Source organism: Halichoeres trimaculatus, unplaced genomic scaffold (genome assembly GCF_033239565.1).
Source record: "Halichoeres trimaculatus isolate MK-OKI-2021-1 unplaced genomic scaffold, fHalTri1.1 fHalTri1_scaffold_11, whole genome shotgun sequence".
In the NCBI taxonomy this organism is placed as follows: Eukaryota; Metazoa; Chordata; class Actinopteri; order Labriformes; family Labridae; genus Halichoeres; species Halichoeres trimaculatus.
This window is the reverse complement of record NW_027437189.1, coordinates 17,126,765-17,144,353: the sequence shown is the minus strand read 5'-3', so window position 1 is coordinate 17,144,353 and position 17,589 is coordinate 17,126,765. Positions and strand designations below refer to the sequence as shown.

General features: G+C 42.1%; 4 protein-coding genes across 6 annotated transcripts; 1 reads left to right on the top strand and 3 right to left on the bottom strand.

Annotated features, from left to right (window-relative positions):
- The first annotated feature begins 1,124 nt into the window (after positions 1 to 1,124).
- On the top strand, positions 1,125 to 4,735 carry tmed4 (transmembrane p24 trafficking protein 4). The gene is made up of 5 exons (XM_074681478.1): positions 1,125 to 1,475; positions 2,122 to 2,222; positions 2,306 to 2,431; positions 2,764 to 2,910; positions 2,995 to 4,735. Exons 1-5 carry the CDS (start codon positions 1,340 to 1,342, stop codon positions 3,142 to 3,144), a joined length of 660 nt encoding a protein of 219 aa, XP_074537579.1. The 5' UTR covers positions 1,125 to 1,339; the 3' UTR covers positions 3,145 to 4,735.
- A 52-nt stretch (positions 4,736 to 4,787) lies between these two features.
- On the bottom strand, positions 4,788 to 10,340 carry plpbp (pyridoxal phosphate binding protein). 2 transcript variants are annotated; one of them, XM_074681476.1, is made up of 8 exons: positions 10,161 to 10,340; positions 9,513 to 9,620; positions 9,397 to 9,432; positions 9,225 to 9,300; positions 8,995 to 9,135; positions 8,772 to 8,914; positions 6,966 to 7,064; positions 4,788 to 5,697 (listed from the first exon to the last, which is right to left on the bottom strand). In XM_074681476.1, the coding sequence occupies exons 1-8, from the start codon at positions 10,248 to 10,250 to the stop codon at positions 5,506 to 5,508; spliced, it is 885 nt and encodes a 294-aa protein (XP_074537577.1). In that variant the 5' UTR covers positions 10,251 to 10,340; the 3' UTR covers positions 4,788 to 5,505. The 2 variants fall into 2 exon arrangements, with proteins under 2 accessions (XP_074537577.1, XP_074537578.1); XM_074681477.1 differs by lacking the exon at positions 10,161 to 10,340 and adding an exon at positions 9,776 to 9,912.
- A 979-nt stretch (positions 10,341 to 11,319) lies between these two features.
- Positions 11,320 to 12,750, bottom strand: snrpg (small nuclear ribonucleoprotein polypeptide G). The gene is made up of 4 exons (XM_074681479.1): positions 12,592 to 12,750; positions 12,396 to 12,418; positions 11,850 to 11,974; positions 11,320 to 11,515 (listed from the first exon to the last, which is right to left on the bottom strand). The coding sequence occupies exons 1-4, from the start codon at positions 12,621 to 12,623 to the stop codon at positions 11,465 to 11,467; spliced, it is 231 nt and encodes a 76-aa protein (XP_074537580.1). The 5' UTR covers positions 12,624 to 12,750; the 3' UTR covers positions 11,320 to 11,464.
- Positions 12,751 to 13,611: 861 nt separating this feature from the next.
- LOC141800034 (uncharacterized) lies at positions 13,612 to 17,332 on the bottom strand. Of its 2 annotated transcripts, none has more exons than XM_074682493.1 (2): positions 17,151 to 17,332; positions 13,612 to 16,726 (listed from the first exon to the last, which is right to left on the bottom strand). In XM_074682493.1, exon 2 carries the CDS (start codon positions 16,715 to 16,717, stop codon positions 15,131 to 15,133), a length of 1,587 nt encoding a protein of 528 aa, XP_074538594.1. In that variant the 5' UTR covers positions 16,718 to 16,726; positions 17,151 to 17,332; the 3' UTR covers positions 13,612 to 15,130. The 2 variants fall into 2 exon arrangements, with proteins under 2 accessions (XP_074538594.1, XP_074538593.1); XM_074682492.1 differs by having other exon boundaries at positions 13,614 to 16,726; positions 17,209 to 17,332.
- Between the last annotated feature and the right edge of the window lie 257 nt (positions 17,333 to 17,589).

Here is a 17,589-nt window from a genome sequence, read left to right as displayed (position 1 = left end):
AAAGGTGTTTCAAAATTACTATGATAATTTATATGGATAAAATAATTCACTTTTGTGTGTCCGAGAAATCAGTGTCAACCGTGTTAACCATTGAAAAAAGGCCTATAAATCAGAAATGATTTGCTCCAAAGTCACATGACTTAAATCAATTGAAATCACATCTTTTTTGGTGGGAACCATGGAGAAAGTGTAGCATATTTTAACTCCTCATCAATATCTTATCAAAATGATTGTGTGTACATGGTGCACTTTAATTGTTTGTCAACTGTGTTACCAACATTTTCTGATGTTCTTACTATAAAAGTTTAAAAGAAACAAACTGAAGAAAATGCACAGAAATATGAGGTGATTAAGGTAAGGTGGTGCCGTGTTCAAGGTTTGCAGTTTGCACAAGGGCCAAAAAAAAAAGAAAAAATGTCAACCGTGTTACCCATCACAAAATGTAACGTAGTAGAGACTGTTTTTTTCCTGTTAACTGTGTTACACTGTCAATTGGGTCACCATGAGCTGTCAGTCTTGTTACATGTGATTTTTGTGCCAAAATTCAAAAGAATTTTGGCTAAACTGTGATATAAATGATGGGGGGCATTTCTAGGGACTGTAATCTTGCATCGAAAATGCAAATGTTAAATAACTTTGAATTCAGTTTTTTTTTATAGATTTATGGTGGAAAAATAGTCACAACTTTCGTCCATAACACAGTCGACAAAATTATGCTCCAAAGTTTTTTTTTTTTTTTTTTTTACTTAAATATTTAAGAATTCATTAGATTTAAGCTTGCTAACTAATAAATTAAGTACATTCCAGGTATGTCATTTGCAACCAAATAGAATATGAAATAAAAACAGAACTTTTTTCTTCTTTTTTTCTTTTTTACTTTTTTGCATACCTAAAATGTACCCTTAACTAAAGAATCATTGACATGCGTAGAGAGTCAAAGGGTGGACAGTGCTGAATGTTTGAAACGTTTAGTTAAAAGAGAGTAGGGGGTTAATGCCATTTACACTGAGTCCATCAGCTCCGCTTCTACAGCTTCTACACTCTTTAGAACCTTGTTGGGAAAACCACCAAACCACTAGGTGGCGGAATGCACCGATAAGCTGTTTGAAAACCGCCGATAAACCCCAAAGAAGAAGAAGAAAAAAGGAGGCGTCAGCAGGCTGCAACATCACGGCTCTCAGTGCTCCGAGCTGTACAGTAGACATCGATTAGATATCATAGAACAGTATAATTATAATAATATAATATTAGAAATACCCATAGTAGGTATCTCGTAGTGTATTTGATACTGAACAGTCCCCCTGGTCGTTTTTGTGGTCTGAGGTCTGAAGGAGGATCCATGATGCTCTGTGCCTCTGCAGCTCTTCTTTTTACCTTAACCTGGATCCTTCCGGCCCACGGGCTCTACTTCCACATCGGAGAAACGGAGAAGAAGTGTTTCATAGAGGAAATCCCGGATGAGACCATGGTGATAGGTAAGATCAGGACAGGTGTTAGTTTGAGCTGGATGTCCAGCCGTGCAGGCGAACAGCTGGCTCCAGGGGCAGAGATGCTGCAGAGCGTTAAACAGGGTTACCAACACACACAGGTTGGTACAGAAGGTTTACAGGAGTATTGCACAGTAGGTTTCAATCAGCCAAATTCACTCATCTTTACTTTTAATCAGAACAAACAATAGATTTTTTTTCCTTCTATTGCATGAGCTTCAGAGATCACATTGCAAACATATTTAAAATTCTCGCAACAGTTCAGCACCATAGCTCTTTAAAATCCTACACTTCTTCTAATTGTGTTTATTATTTTCGATTTTATGCTATTCTTTTTATGTAGATATTAAACATTACTTCGAGTACTAATCTTTTACCTTCTGTGTTTAAAGGTCTTTATTGTAAAGGATAGTTTTTAAAGTGTAAAACCCCTCATGGTACTGTGTTGGTTTGATGTGACAAAATTTGAAAAATAAAGCTTAATGAACATGCTTGACTAAAACCCAGATATTGGTCTGGTGAGAAAGAAACAGAAACACATCTTTAGAGGCAAAGCTGGGTGTCTCTCTGGTTGATGTCTGTATGTTCTGATTTTGTCTCCTCTGTCCCCTCCTGGTGTCTCTTGCTCTGTCAGGGAAGTACCGCACTCAGCTGTGGGACAAACAGAGCAGCTCCTTCCTCCCGGCCACACCCGGCCTCGGGATGCATGTGGAGATCAAAGATCCAGACACCAAGGTGAGAATAGAGGAGGAACTGCTGTACACACATACTGGGCTGTACACATGTGAACGGGAGCTTAAGGTCTTTGTCTCTCTCAGATGATCCTGTCCCGTCAGTACGGCTCAGACGGACGCTTCACCTTCACTTCTCACACTCCAGGAGAACATCAGATCTGTCTACACTCCAACTCCACCAAGATGGCCCTGTTTGCAGGAGGGAAACTGGTACCACACACACACACAGACACACATGTTTTCTGCATGCTTTTAAAAATGGAGGCTGGTTTCATGCAGAAAGTCAACCTGTTTAACCAGACTCCTCTCAAGGAATCAGGCTGTTTTAGGAGGCTGACCTGGTCCTGGTCGGACTAGTTTTCAGGCTTAGTTTTTCCCTTAGGCTGGAGCGGGGTAAAAGCAGTCCAAATACAAACTTATACATAGTTTTTTAACCTGAAGATCCTGCAGTGAGCCCAGATCCTCTGAGTCTATTTTTAACCAATCAGCTGTAAGAAAACAAAAGCAGGTGGATTTCAAATGGTCTGATTTGTGTGTTTTAGCGAGTTCACCTGGATATCCAGGTGGGAGAACACACCAACAACTACCCTGAGATCGCAGCTAAAGACAAGCTGACGGAGCTCCAGCTGAGGGTGAGGCAGCTGCTGGACCAGGTGGAACAGATCCAGAAGGAGCAAAACTATCAGAGGGTGGGTGACAGGCTCACCTGTGAGGTTATTCAGGTAAGGTTAAGTTAATCAGAGATCTGACTGTGTGCCGTGTTTCGTCTGCAGTACCGTGAAGAGCGTTTTCGTATGACAAGCGAGAGCACCAACCAGCGCGTCCTCTGGTGGTCCATCGCTCAGACGCTCATCCTCATCGTTACGGGGATCTGGCAGATGAAGCACCTGAAGAGCTTCTTTGAGGCCAAGAAGCTGGTTTAACATCAGGAGATTGCGTTAACATGAGTTCACAGACTCCACAGAAGACCAGGAAGAGACGTGAGGTCTGATATCAGCCATAAATGGACCGCTGAGCCGGTCACAGCGGCAGGTATCCATCCTGGGCGTTGCCTTTTAGATCTTTTTATTGCTTCTCCGTTAGTGACACCAGCTGCCTCTCTCTGTCCCCCTGCACACACTGGACATATTACCTGTTTCCCTCCTGTGTTGATGATTAAAAGGCACCTGAGGTTAGGTTTGATGATCCCACAGGAGAAAACAGATTATTTTAAAGCTGTTACATTGAAAACCCTGAAGTCCACTGAGCAGACATCCATCCACACGTTTATGTACTTTGTCTTCACCTGATCAGGAGTTAACTTCAGAGGATTTCTGGAGTCAGGAGCTTGAGAGAGCAGCTAAAGTTGAGTCATTTCAGGTAAATGGAGTAAATAAAACATCTGGATGAATGTTTGCTTCAGGCTTCTGTAGATGAAGTGATTTTATGTTTCTATAAATGTTTGTGTTTTAGTTTTTTGAATCCTTAAAACACCTGGATCACCTGAAGGTCTCATCAAACAAATGTCACACTTTAACCTCATCTTCAAACAGTTTATAAACCTTTGAAGTTCACTTTTACTGAAAGCTTAACACTAACACCTGTACAGTTTGGAGCTCTGAATGTTTTCTGACATGGACCCCTGACTGAAATACACTACAGCAGACATTTTATTCTAAGCAGAACACTAGCTCAAGCTGGTTTGAATCCCTGCTCAGGGAGAGCCTCTCAGGTGAAGTCTGTACGCTCTCTTCTTGTATGGGTTCCTCAATCAGTCCAAAGACTTGCTCTTCACTCTACATATTCTCAGAGTGTCTCTATCTGTGAACTCTGTGACTGATGGGTCACCTCTCCAGTCACAGCAGGAAGCTGAAACTGTTTAGGAACACTTGATTGTCTCTGGAGGTGACCCTTTAAATATTTCAAAAACAGAGCCTAACAGTGCTTTAATAGTCATCACCTCCCCATACAGAAAGACAGATCCACAGGACAGCTTTATATCAGCATCTTTGAGTTTATAGTCAAACCAGCTGTTCCCCTCCTCAGCTGTTTGAGCATGCTCAGTGAGGACAACGGTTCAGAGTAAACGAATACCTTACATTTGAAGACAAACAGCTAAAATGGCTAAGTCTCTCTTTTAAACTGTTTCTATATCAAATATTTATTAAAGCCGACCTGAAGCCGTGACACCACCTCCTGCTGAATGTAAATAGTTTGTAGCTGTTTGTTTTTCTCCTGTTTGATGTAAATAAAAATGTGCAGCTCTTCATTTTCTAAAACTTTTTACACTGAATGAAGTCTCAAAGTGTTTCTGTCTCATCAGTGTCCAAAAACGTATTTATTCAGCGCTGATCTTCAAACAGGTCCACTCATCCATAAATTATTCCCAGAACTTTTTATAGTCAGACAGGAGAAAGGTTTTAAACTCTTTGTTCCTCTCCTCCAGCTGCTGAATGTGATGTTTCGTTACTATTATGAGTTGTTAACTATCCCCTCTCCTCCATGTGCTTAATAAAGACCTTTATTTAAACTCCTCTCTGCTCTGATCTCTGACTCTTTGTGTTCAGACGTGAAGAAACACACTGCAGTTTGTTTCCACAGTTAGATTTATTGCTTGGCCTCGTCTGTAAACACAGCGTCCACACGTCCAAGCTCCAGTCTTTATATCTGTTTTTAACCTCAGAGACAGACACACAGCCACCTGCTGACATCGTTAATGAAACAACAGAAACAGATTTAAAAACCTCCTGCATAGACCCACATTGGCCTCACTCACTTCCACCAATCACAGCACAGATACAGAAACACACACTCTGATCATATCAAGAATAAAGATCTGACACACACACACAGCGTACCAAAACAACAGCAAACGCACAGATTGTGTGTCGTTATAAAGGGATCAATGATTTATTAAACCCAGTCTCTGCCTGTACAACAAAGCGGCACACAGTTCAGCTGGACGTCACGTTTCTGCACGGACACATGTCAGGTCAGAAGGTAGAAAATATCACATCAACATCCTCACTATCATGTCAAACATCTCCATCAGGACTCTATCCTCTGATCTGTAGGAAGGTTTCCATGAGAGCTACAGGTTAGTGACACGTTACTGTTAGAAAAGATCAGACCAGTTCAGTCTGTGAGGGAGCAGACGTCCGCACAGAGTGAGGAGAATTAATCAGATACACGTTAAAAGCTGCTCTCGCTCTGTGGAGACGCCCTGCTGCACCGCTCACCCAGCAGAGTTTTTATCTATCATTTCAGAGGATGAAGTGGAGGAGGAGGAGCTGTTCTTCCTCTGCTTACTGTCCTGACACCGTCAGGTGCTGCATCTTCTTTGCCGCCTCCTCAGAAACTGTCTTCGAAGTTTTTTCGGGGCTGGGGGCTGGGCTGGGATTGGGACTGGGGTTTGGAGTGTTAGCTGCACTGTTGGGATACTCCCTGTTTCCGAATATGATGCTGCCCACACGCACGTTGGTGGAGCCCACCTCGATCTGTGAGACACAGGAAACAAGGAGACATTTAAATCAGAGTTCATGTGGGCACAGGCATCAAATTTAAATTCAAATTCAAAATAAGCTTTATTAACATGAAGGTTTTTTTGTTACCTAATAACACCTTATTAACTGTCTTTTACAGAAGCCTAACTCTGTGACAATCTGTCACACATTCAGCTGACAGCTGAACATTAGCGCTCTCTTCACCCAGAATCTTCTGTAACTGTTCCTCTTCAGGGCATAGGTTTGTAAATTTGGTGAAAAATATGATAATAATAATAATTCTATTTGTATTATTTAGACAGGTGATGAGGAAATGGATCTCAATTTCCACCTGTCCTATATTATGGAGCCTACAGACTCTGAGATCTCTCTCACAACTGAATCATCAAAACTGACCAGTTCAATGGCCAGTTTATGATCAGAGAGTCTGTATTAAGTGAGTGTCTGTTTTTTTAAGGGCTCTCTAATAACTGTCAAATAATCTGCCAATTTAAATTATCTCTTTAATAAGTTATAACATTTTAATTTGTTGATTGAGTTTCCAATTTACACTGATGGTAATGTGTATTTGTCCTCATTATTGTGGTCTAATTACTTTAATTGGGAGTTGGTGATGACTTAATGGTCATTATTTTGAAAGATATATTTATTTCCTGTAGTGTGGTGTTTTCATAGAGAGCTGCTGTTCAAGATAGGCTCTGTGTTTGTACGAGTCAGGCTCAGACTCCATCAGGTGGTTGGTAAATCTAATGAGTCTCTTTTTAATTTGAGTCAGCAGAGGGAATTGGCTCAGCTCCACTCTGCAGCCGTGGTTGGGACAGTTTCTGTGGACTCTTAAAATGCTCTTACAGAACTCCAGGTCAGCCTTTTCTACTAGGTCTGAGTCCCAGAGTTCTGCTTCAAAGGACCCCAGACTTCACTTCTGTACAGAAGGATTGGCTCGATCATACTCTTAAAACTCTTTATCCAAATTCTAATGTGGGGGGTTCAATTATCAAAAAAGCATCAAAATTCAAAGCAAAATTATTATTTAATTATTCAAAGCATCAAAATTTTACACTGAACCACAACTCGAGCGTTAAAAAAAGAGAGCGATAATGTCACTTTCAACTGAACTCAACAAAGTGTTTAAGATTCAAACTCAGTTTTCCTTCACCACTACTTTCTAATATCTCCTCCGAAGCTGTGAACCCAAACCAAACTTGCTCCCTTTTTTTTCGATTGGAGGATGGTATTACTGCTAATAAAAAGTAAAAACTCACTGCGTGTTCAAAGTCTGTGGACATGCCCATACTAAGCTCCACCTCCTCCAGGGGAAGCTTCAGACTGTCGCACACTTCCTGCCTCCGACTCAGGAGCATCTGCAGCAGAGACACATGAACAGGATAATAAAACATCCAAAACCACCACACCATGAAACACTGTCAGAGGATCAGTCTGAGTTTTAAGGATGTGCAGCTTCATGAGCTTCAGTTTACACTTGGTGAGCGTTAAATAGCGATAGGTATCAAATTAGGTACTTTCACAGGTACCGACCAATTTCTGTCAGTCGTACTGAATTGTGTAAAATTAAAAGGCACCATGTATCGATTAGGGGTGAGTATTTCCAAGAACCTCACATAATGATAAACATCATGGTACCTGGGTCACGATACAATAATAACAAGATATTTTGATATACTGCATTATTCTACACAGTAAACTATGTGATTGAAAACAACTTTTCTGTTTTATTGTGTTTGAAATAATAAAAGTCAGATGCAGTGTTTAACTTGAAAACATAAAATGAGTAAAGTTTTTCCTTTTAACTACTGTGACAACAAAACTAATGTTGTAAAAAAATATTGGTTAAAGACGTGGTCAGTTGGTGAAAGTGATAAATGTCACTTGGTGTAACCAATGTTTCTAATAAAAAATCAAATATTGTGCAAAATGTGACTATGATTATCATTTTATCAGTCCGCTACAATGAAAAAAAAATTAAACTTAAAACAATTTTATACCAACTGACCCAAGAATAGAGAGAAAACATTGATGTTTACAGCATCAAAACCCACATCATCAAGTTTAGGAATAAAATCTTTTGAATATACTTTGAGATTATATTTATTATACAGTTTAAAGGCAACACACAGCGGAGTAACCATTGTCGCCATCTACCACAGTGGAGGTGAGGAGGACTATGGTACTTCCAACTCAACTAAAATATGATTTTTTAAACAAAATATCGATATTGAGAGTTAAAATGTTGATATTTTATCACAGGCCAAAGTATTCCGATATTTTGCAGGATCAATACTTTTTCACACTTCTGGTATTGATACCTTAATGCATCCCTGTGACTGTAAGGGCGTGGAAGAGTAGGAAATTTTCCATATTGGACTTGAACCCAGCACTGCAAGTTTATATTGGGAGAAATAAATGTGTTGAATTGAAAAACTGTGAGATTTTATTATTAAAAAAATTAATATTCATTGCCACATAAACACACACAGAAGTACCAAAATTTGGTACCTTTGAGTAGCAATGCAGATTGGGCACCGGTGCTGTATCGTTTTAAGGAAGGAAGCTGAGGGGACTGTCTGGCACTTTTAGTGTTGGATCATCTCAGGTGAGCACAGATACACAGCTTCTTTAAATCTGGTTTACGGTGATGTGAATTAGACATGCAAAGTCTAATTTTGTTTTAGGTCTTTACATATCTTCTTCAGATATGCTTCTGACCCTAACCTCCTCCTCTCTTTTCTTCTTCCTCCAGTAGAGTAACACCTGTCTGCAGAGCCAGAAGCTGCAGATTCAGGACTGCATTTCTGGGACCCCTGCTGTTTATGACGGCATCATCTGGTGCACTGGCTCTCCAGGGGCTACATGACTAACCCCAGTTCTAACTGCTGCAGAAACACAAGCGCCCTAGAGTCATAGTCCCAGAATTGTGGTCTTGAAACAATAGTTTCCAGCTCTGCAGACACATGCTGGCGAGATGGTATAGATTGAACGAGTAAAGAATCTGAGTTCCAACCTCCTGACCCTGTTAACCTCTGAAAAGACTTGTCCCTCAGGGTTCATACCTGAAAGTCTGGGTTGGGGCCCAGGCTGAGGTCATAGCCGTAGCGTCCAATAGTCATAAGTCCTGAGAAGGTTAGAGCAGAGCACTGAGACACAATGTGCTTCACCGTGGTCACCGTCTCCTCTGGAGGAAGGCCGTGTTTACCTGCAGATTAGGTGACATGGTCAGAAACCACCTGAGTGGTCTGTGTTTGTCCACAGACACACACACAGGTTCACACTCACTCTGCTCTCCGCTGGTGTTGATCTGCACCATGATCTTTAACCGCTGTGTGCTGGATCCTCTCAGACGCTGCCATGAGGTGTTCACCCTGTCAGCCAGCTTCATGGAGTCCACCGTCTCTACAAGAAACAGGTTTGGCACACCTGGGAGCAGGAGGAGAGTCAGAGAGACTGTCAGAGAGAGGTCTAAAAACCTGCAGGTAGAGCAAGGCAACTGGCTGTCTGTCACCCACCCAGGAGTTTGTTGACGTTGTTCTTCTGCAGGTGACCGATGAAGTGCCACTTAATGTCCGGACAAGAGGACAGGATCTGAAAAGAGAGTGGGAGAGTGAAAGACAGAGACAGTGAGCTTTGTGACGGTCTGATGACAGAGAGAGGATAAAGAAAACCAATTCGAGAGTTTACCAGAGGGTCTGAAGCTTTATCCACCAGCTCGTTTACCTGTTGGGACACACAGGTGTGGTTAACCTCTCTCTTCTCTTTGACTTTAATCATGCTTCAGCAGAACTCTGTGTACTCACATAGTTCTCTCCAAAGTTCCTCTGACCCTGTCTGTACGCTTCCACCACCATGTCCGGGGGTTTGGTTTTACTGACAGCCACCAGGCGAGGAGGCACAGCAGGAAGAGACTGAGGACACACACACACACACACACACACACACACACACACACACACACACACACACACACACACACACACACACACACAGCACAGTGAGTCAACCTGTCAGGACCAAACTGATGTTCTCTGATATCAGAGGTGCTCTCCATCCTCTGACCTACATCTCAACCTTCACGCAGCAGCTCCACGCGCGATCTGTGCGCGATCAGACCGACCTGTTCTCACCATGCACGGCTGTGATCAGGTGAGGACAGGCTGATCACAGCGTGGATAGAAACACTTCAATCATGCGCATCACGACATCATGATCAGCGTGTTTGTCTACACGCACACTCCTCCTGCTCCCCCTGTGCATCACGCACCCCACGCACGGAGCATGCACGCTGTTATGAAAGTGCTGCCAGCAGCTGTGAGCCTCCCATCCAAAGGTTGAGGTGTCTGGCAGCCTTACATAACGTGTCGTGCCGCCGCAGCGACACTCTGTGACCCCGGATGAGGAGCTCTGTTAGCTGGGCTACTGAGCAGGCTGTGCCAGGCTCTGGTTACCTTAGGCCGGCGTGCGGCCGCCTGGTTGACCCGCTCCACCACAGACTGCAGCGCCTTTCCAACCTCCTCCGACATTGCTGCTTTCCACATACCGTCAGAGGGCGACGACACGCACACGTCAGAAAACGTCAGGAAACGTGAATGAGCGTGTTCGCGATGACGACAGTGACCTATCAAAATAAAAGTCCGACGGAAGAGGAACTGGGCTCAATGCAGAGGGCGCCCCCTACTGTTCCTGTCGTTGATGACACTCACTGCTTAGGGCTACTAAACTGTATGAGAAATATGCGTCATACAGTATCACATAAACCCTGCATCAAACAGCTATCTGTGAATGTTCCTCATTTATGATACTTCCAAAATCAAACAGGAATCATTTTTGTAGGAGTAAATGAATGAATCTATCATGGGGAAAAGTGTAATATTACCAAAATGATGCTAATATTTTCTTTTATTTTTATTTTTTAAAACAGCAGAGTATAGGTTTTACAGCATCATGATTTTATCTTTCCAAACTTGGGGTGTATGGATAAACTTTAAAGATCAGATGTCTAAGGCAGGGCTGTAGTTTCTCCTCGCTGTGCCTACACAGAACAAACCGTATATGATGCTAGAGACACCCGTGTTTGACAAAATGTGATGCTAAAATTTTGAGCCCATGTACTTCGACCATAGTTGTTGTCAAAGACAGTTTTTAAAGCCCCATATATAATACCACTGAATTGATTAAAGTTCACTTTTAACTGTGTCAAGGGAATAAGGCACAAAGTACATGACCTGAAAGCTGTAGGTAGGTCTATCCAGAATAAATATCACTGGCTGTGTGGACAACTAATGCCCTTATTTACAAGGTGGTTCTTAACCTGCTTCTTTCTAATTTATACAATTTATTTATCAGGTGAGGACACCTGATAAGCACACTGAGCTAGCCTGTAATAGACTGTGCATCATAAATAAACAGTTCCTTATAATCTATTTTTTTGGAAAAACACAGGAAGCTTCAGTTATCACGTAAGTCATTTTCAAAGGATTATCAATTACTCTGTGACCCAGTAATTAAACTAAAAGTCATGTGACTATTCTAATGTAAATTCAGGCTGGATTAAATGGTGGAATGTATAATAAATTTAACACACATTTATGATTCATGAGACACTAAGTACAAAGAAAAACAGATTTATTCACAAGATTTAACAACTCAAACATGTTCAAAAACAGGAAGTGTTACAGCTCAGAGCTCTGCCATAAACAAAACAAAAACTAAAAAAGGAAGTAAAAAAAAAAATGAGGATGGTTCCCTTCTGTCAGACTCTCTCTAAGGCCTCCAACATGATGATGCTGTTTCCTCTGATCACCTGAAAGAAAAACACAGAACAGATATGCAGTCTTTCAAACAGAGACAATATCAGATGGACTCTCAGTGTATGTGTCACTGGTGTGATTTCTCTTTCCAAGTTATGACTTGAAATGACAGAGATCATTATTTCTTGTAAATCTGTGTTTTTAAAGAACACTAAGCTAGCCTGTAATGAATTGTGCATCATAAATAAACAGTAACTCATCTTTTTTCATTGAAGGATTTTGAGAAGCACAAAGGGCCTGACTTGCATCTTTCAATAAAATTTGGGCTGATAAATATGAGCCTATGAATATATAGTTCAATCTAACACTGCCTATAAAGACACTAACCACCATGCCAATGCTGTTCTGTTGTCCACCAGGGCCCATCTCAATGGAGTCGTCCACCACCAGGTTCATGAAGGGATCAAACCCACGTAGGATGCCCTGAACGTGTCGGCCTCCGTTCAATTTTACTGTAAGACAAAAAATGATCACAGATGAGTCTGTTTGATGGGTTTAATAACTGTTACTGTTTTGTGAAAGGTACTATTGCTCTATTATTTTTCTGGACTGAATTTTAGTTTAACAACAGCTCCCATCCTGATCAGTACATTAGCTCCTTTTGTTTTTATCTTTAGCTTTTTTTAGTTAGTAAATCCTGGTTATGTCCTACATCCGAGCAGAGCAAATGTAACCTGGCTCTTCATTAATTTACAGACTCTTAAGTTTGCAGTATTACTGTTACATGTAGGTTGGATTACTGAGGAACAATATTTAAGGTAACACATTTGTGTGCTGACAATCTTATTTTCCTTTAACCAAACTTTATCTATTTATTTTACTAACGGTGAATAATATAAAAATGTAAATGCGTTAGTTTTAAGTTGTACTCACGGGAGAGCTTCTTGTCCATGAACCTGAGAAAAAAAACAAGAATAAGTTTAGATCACAGCTCAGACATGCTAAGCTACTGTTAGCATGTCTCATTCAAACACAGAGTAACGTCAGATTAACGTATGAATACATACAGCTGGCATTAAACGGATAGATTTAACACAGATGATGTATCTACAGACACAAAGATACTCACTTCTTCAGCTCTGGGGGGTGTGCTTTACTCATTTTCTCTCTGTTTGTAACACAAACTAACGATCTGAGGATTTTATCAAACCGCGGAACGAAAGCGTGCAGAAGGAGCCGGACCAGTCAGAGGAACATCCGGTAACAAGGGTTAGTGCTAATTGCATAGCGCCCCCTGAAGGCCAGGAGAACACACTGTATCCACTCTGTTAAACAGAACTTCATATTTAAAGAAGAGAAACCACTGGAATGGTGGACCTGGGTTACAAAACGAAATAGGAAGTTTTAATTAAAAGAGACGTTTCCCTGCATGTACTGCTGTATTGTTGGGATTAAAACATACATATGTAAGGTTGGTTTTATTGAAGCTCTGATGATAGCTAAGGGCTGACAATTTGGTCTTTGCTTTTACTCTCATTTCTGCATTTATCTCTGCATGTGAACTGTTTCTGTGGCCATAGCCCATTCATTATTGTGCACATCCCTCCCCTGCTTTCTTTGATGATTTTCCTCCAGTGCAGTCACACCAAAGAGTCCCCAGAGAGGAACACAGCTTCAAAACATCCTCAGAACACTTGTTACTCTTGCTTTATGTCATATTCCATCTCAATTTTGCTCTCTGAATTGCTCTTTGTATAATGGTCCCTTGTAAAAGCACCTGCCTTGCAATTGAGGAATCGTATTCATAGCAATTTTTAACAATAATAACTTATCATTCATGTGACTAGAAATTGGACAATACTGACACTTCAGACTGTCTTGTCACCTTTAGCATTCTGGGAGATATTAAGTAATTTCGCTGAATTACAAAGGAAATAAATTGAATTGCATATTCTGTATATGCTGGTAGAATTTTGTTTTTGGTTTTGAACATCATATGGTGACATCATGAACTTCAGCTAAAAATATCCTCTCAGAAGATTTACCAAAAAGCTTTAAGATGATTCAGAACTCATTAACCCCAAATATGTCTAAAAAAAATCTAATGATGATAAAAACAGAGAAAAACATGTCATGAGACTTTGTGAATCTTTAATCATGATAGGGAACTTATTTCAAAAGACTCTGAAAAAGTATATGTTTAAAACCTGTTAAATAAGTTCTACGTTTTCACAGTAGCATTTTGAAAACAGTAGCTGAAACCCTGTAGAACAAACCCCCCTCACACTGATTCTGATTCATTCACCTGAGTTCATTTATCAAGCACCGCAGACACACAAACATCTGTCTGTTTATAGAGAGGGAGGGGCCTTCGCTGCAGGATGTAAACGCCAACAAAACACAGAACAATAATACACAGAGTTTGAGAGACAGGAGCACACATTGACCCATGACAGAGCAAAAATCTGCAGAACACATTCCTCTGATATTTGAAACCTGCACCTGACATACTGAAGACTCAGCATTGACAAACATGTAGAAGAAATAATTTAACATCCACAAGAAGTCATCAGAGCTGTGTGGATGTCAGGGTCAAAAATAGACATTAGTAAAAGGATACGTGTTGGAGCTGAAACCTCAGAGTAGTTAATCAGATGTAAAACAGCAGGTTGAGTTCAGTGTCCTCATGTTATTTAAATTTTAACCCAGGCTGTGGGTCAAAGTGCTGTTTTTCTCACTGTGTTTGGGCTTAAGGTTCATTTAATAGAAAGGATCAGAATATCTCAGATTAATGTTTGAATGTGGCTGACACTGAGTCCACTGCCTGTAAGCTCTCTGATTTATTTTCCTCTAACCAATCTTCATCCACACTGAGAGTTACCCACATGATGTTGTAGTCTGGTTTGAATGGATACTAAAGCACAGCCTGTTGTAGTCAAATCTGCTCTATAAATCATTACAATCCTAGGTGGGAGAAAGTCCAACAATCACACAAACACACTGAATCCATCAGTTTTCAAATTATTCAACAATTTAAATCAGGATTTATGCAGGGAGAGAAACAGCTTGTTTTCCAGGAGCGGATGTTTCCGGTTAGCTTAAAAATAGCTTGGATAATTTGTAGATTTGGACAAAATAATGAAACCTCTTTTGTTCTAAACACTGTTCAACAAATTCATGATTTTGATTATTTACTTGTTAAAATGCTGCCAGAGATTCTTTTCCGTCAGAGCCGGCCTGGTGTGGACTCAGTTAGACATTTCTCTCTCTCAGCTGTGTCTCTGATTAAGAAAGGTCTGCTTTTATTTCACACACACTTTATATAAACTGTTTTCACAGAAACTGACCCACTTCATCACAAAGAAGGAGACAGTTCTGATGTTTTTGAAAAAAAGGACCTGATATCACGGCCAATACCAGGATCTCAGTGAGGGGCAGATCATCCACAAGATCAATGCGCCCTAATTCTGATTTATTACCCCATGCAGGTTGGCAGTGAGTCCCTGTTACCTGCTTCCCTCTTTTTTACATGTAACCAAATACATCCTAAACAAAACAACTTCATTATTGAACCACTGAATCACGAACATGTCATCTCTGACTCTCTGACTCTTCAAGGCATAAAGGCTTCACTCTCCCTCCCTCTCTGTCCACATTCAGTCTGACTCTCAGGACTTGCCGGCCTGCAGGTTGTGGAGGTCCTCCTCCACGCGGACCCTCAGGTGCTCCTGACAGTGTTGGAGGAAAGAGTCGAGGGTGGAGAAGCCCTGCTGACAGGGCACACAGTGGTACAGTCTGTGTCTCTTTGAGCCTGGCTTCTTACACGTGTCCATCTCGTGTGTACACACACAGCACTGCCGCCTCCTCACCGATGACTGGTGCAGCTCCACGTGCTCCCTGAGCTGAGACTGAACAGAAAACACCTCTGCACAGGACGGGCAGGGGAACTCCCTCTCCTCCTCTTCCTCTTCATCTTCCTCTTCTTCTTCCTCATCTTCTCTTTCCACTTCCTCCTCCTCCTCTTCCTCATCTACCTTTTTCTCATCCTCCTGCTTCTTCTCTTCAGGCACTTCTCTTTGTTTCCCTGGATCAATAACAGTTCTAGGTCCTGTCAGGACCTTCCTAGGCCGCCCTGGTCCGGCCCTGACAGTCTTGTTGGCTGCTGAGCTGGATTTGACAGTGTTTGTTGTATGTTTGCTGGCGGTGAGACTCAGCTCTGCGTGCTGTTTGTAATGTGCCCTCAGAGACAGATGATGGAGGAAGACTTTCCCACAGACCTGACAGGGGTATGCTCCTGTTCGCCTGCGTTTCACCACAACCGGCCTTGACTCCCTCCTCACGATCTTCTCTCTGCTGTGTTTCTCCTTCCTGTGAAGGTACAGCTTGGAGGTACTCCTGAACACCAGGTCACATGACCGACAGGTAAGAAGCTTGCTTTTGGACTTTGACCTCTTCATGAGACCTCCATTCACCATTATAGTCCCCAAACCTGAGCCTCCCTGATTGGTTCTTAGTCCCTGTGGAGCTGTCAGACTGTCCTCTGAGTGGTTGGTCTGTTTATGGTGCTCTAAACCAGCTTCAGAACGGAAGCTTCTGGAACAGATCTTACACTCACTGAGAGCTCTGCTGCTGGACTCTGGGGTGTCTGAGGAGTCAGAGCGGGTAGAGTCTCCCTCAGAAATAGGTGGAGACTCATCAGGGAGTCTGCCAGCCTCCATCAAACCTGATGAAGACACAGGTTCACTGCAGCCGGCCTGCTGGTGATGCAGCAGAGCTTGTTTCTGGCTGAAGCCCCGCCCACATGGCGCACAGGTGTAGGGGCTGCTGTCCAGGAGGAGGGGTGACTGGTCCTGCAGTCTGAGTGGATCTGAGATCCGAGTTGTGCACCCAGAACATGCTGACCCGAGCCGTGACTCTCCTCGGCAGCGCTCACAGGGCGAGACATGCTCGCATTTATGCAGCTGTAAGGACGACCTCAGAGAGAACTCCTGTCCACAGGACGGACAGCGGTGAGGTTTAGGCAAGGTGTGTTTTAGCTCCTGGTGGTGCAGTAGATCAGCTGCATGACTGAAGTCCTTATCACACTCCTGGCAGGCGTATGAGGGGATCTGGGAGGTCTGAGGACGTTGGTTTCGATGATGTTTGGTGTCAGCCCGGGCAATGAAGCTGGCGAGGCGGGACAGAGTGTCGGAGGTGGTCTTTGAGCGGCTGAACGACTCAGGGGGTCGAGTGGTGCTCCAGCTGACTCCATCCATCCTCCCCACCTGCAAAGAGAGAGAACAGAGACAAAGAAGGAGATAAAGCAGGACATATCACACACACCACAGACAGGCTTAGGGCTCAGACCTTCACCTAAATGTCTTAATGTGTTTCTGATCCTTAGGACACAACTTAGCTGTTTTATGTTGACAGTTTGAGAACACCTGCTTAAACTCTGACAGAAAAGAGGAAGTAAGTATTTATGTTGCCCTCTACCTTTATCTTGTATCGTGGATTATCTGGTAAATATTATTTATCACTGATACACTCTCTCCGCTCTATCAGAGGTAGACATTAACAGGTGTATTCTGGGATCAGTCAGATCTAAAGCCTCAGGATCACTCAGCTTTCTGCGTGATCTCAGCTTAGCTCCGTGCTCTTAGCATTAGCTCGCTGCTAACAGCTAAAGGTTAAAAACAAAGATCAAACCGGAAACAGCTGACTTCTGCTCTCGGACACTCAGTGTGTGATGGTTTATATCTTTGACCTGGCCAGTTAGTCTGTGGCTTCTGGTCCTGGTCCTGGTGCTGTGGCCGTTGAAGTTGTGTCAGTTCTTCGTAGCATGGCTGCAGACTGAAAGTTTGAGGATACTTCTTAACGCGATGGCGTCACTTCCGATACACCACGCCCACTTTTAAAAGGGCCACGATATATATTTACATTAATTTTAATGTAATCATTTCTTAATTAATCATTATTTTTTTTAAGTGCTCGCGTCTCACAACATTTTTTTTTTATTTTTAAATATTAATTATTTGTTCCTTTCATTCCTTAATTAATTAACTAATCATACAATGTTGTTGAAAATATACAGGAACCAACATATAAATCACGAAATCCGCAGGTCCAGGTCATCATACTCTATATA

Bases quoted from the DNA above. Each gene is read 5' to 3' on its own strand.
- snrpg (XM_074681479.1), bottom strand. From the start codon at position 12,623: ATGAGTAAAGCACACCCCCCAGAGCTGAAGAA. The intron at 11,975-12,395 runs GTGAGTACAACT...TTTGTCTTACAG, and splicing joins CATGGACAAGAAGCTCTCCC to TAAAATTGAACGGAGGCCGA. The intron at 11,516-11,849 runs GTTAGTGTCTTT...TTTTTCTTTCAG, and splicing joins AGAACAGCATTGGCATGGTG to GTGATCAGAGGAAACAGCAT.
- plpbp (XM_074681476.1), bottom strand. From the start codon at position 10,250: ATGTGGAAAGCAGCAATGTCGGAGGAGGTTGGAAAGGCGCTGCAGTCT. The intron at 9,433-9,512 runs GTGAGTACACAG...GTGTCCCAACAG, and splicing joins GGAACTTTGGAGAGAACTAT to GTAAACGAGCTGGTGGATAA. The intron at 9,136-9,224 runs GTGGGTGACAGA...TCCTGCTCCCAG, and splicing joins CAACGTCAACAAACTCCTGG to GTGTGCCAAACCTGTTTCTT.
- LOC141800034 (XM_074682493.1), bottom strand. From the start codon at position 16,717: ATGGATGGAGTCAGCTGGAGCACCACTCGACCCCCTGAGTCGTTCAGC.
- tmed4 (XM_074681478.1), top strand. From the start codon at position 1,340: ATGATGCTCTGTGCCTCTGCAGCTCTTCTTTTTACCTTAACCTGGATC. The intron at 1,476-2,121 runs GTAAGATCAGGA...TTGCTCTGTCAG, and splicing joins GGATGAGACCATGGTGATAG to GGAAGTACCGCACTCAGCTG. The intron at 2,432-2,763 runs GTACCACACACA...TGTGTGTTTTAG, and splicing joins TGTTTGCAGGAGGGAAACTG to CGAGTTCACCTGGATATCCA.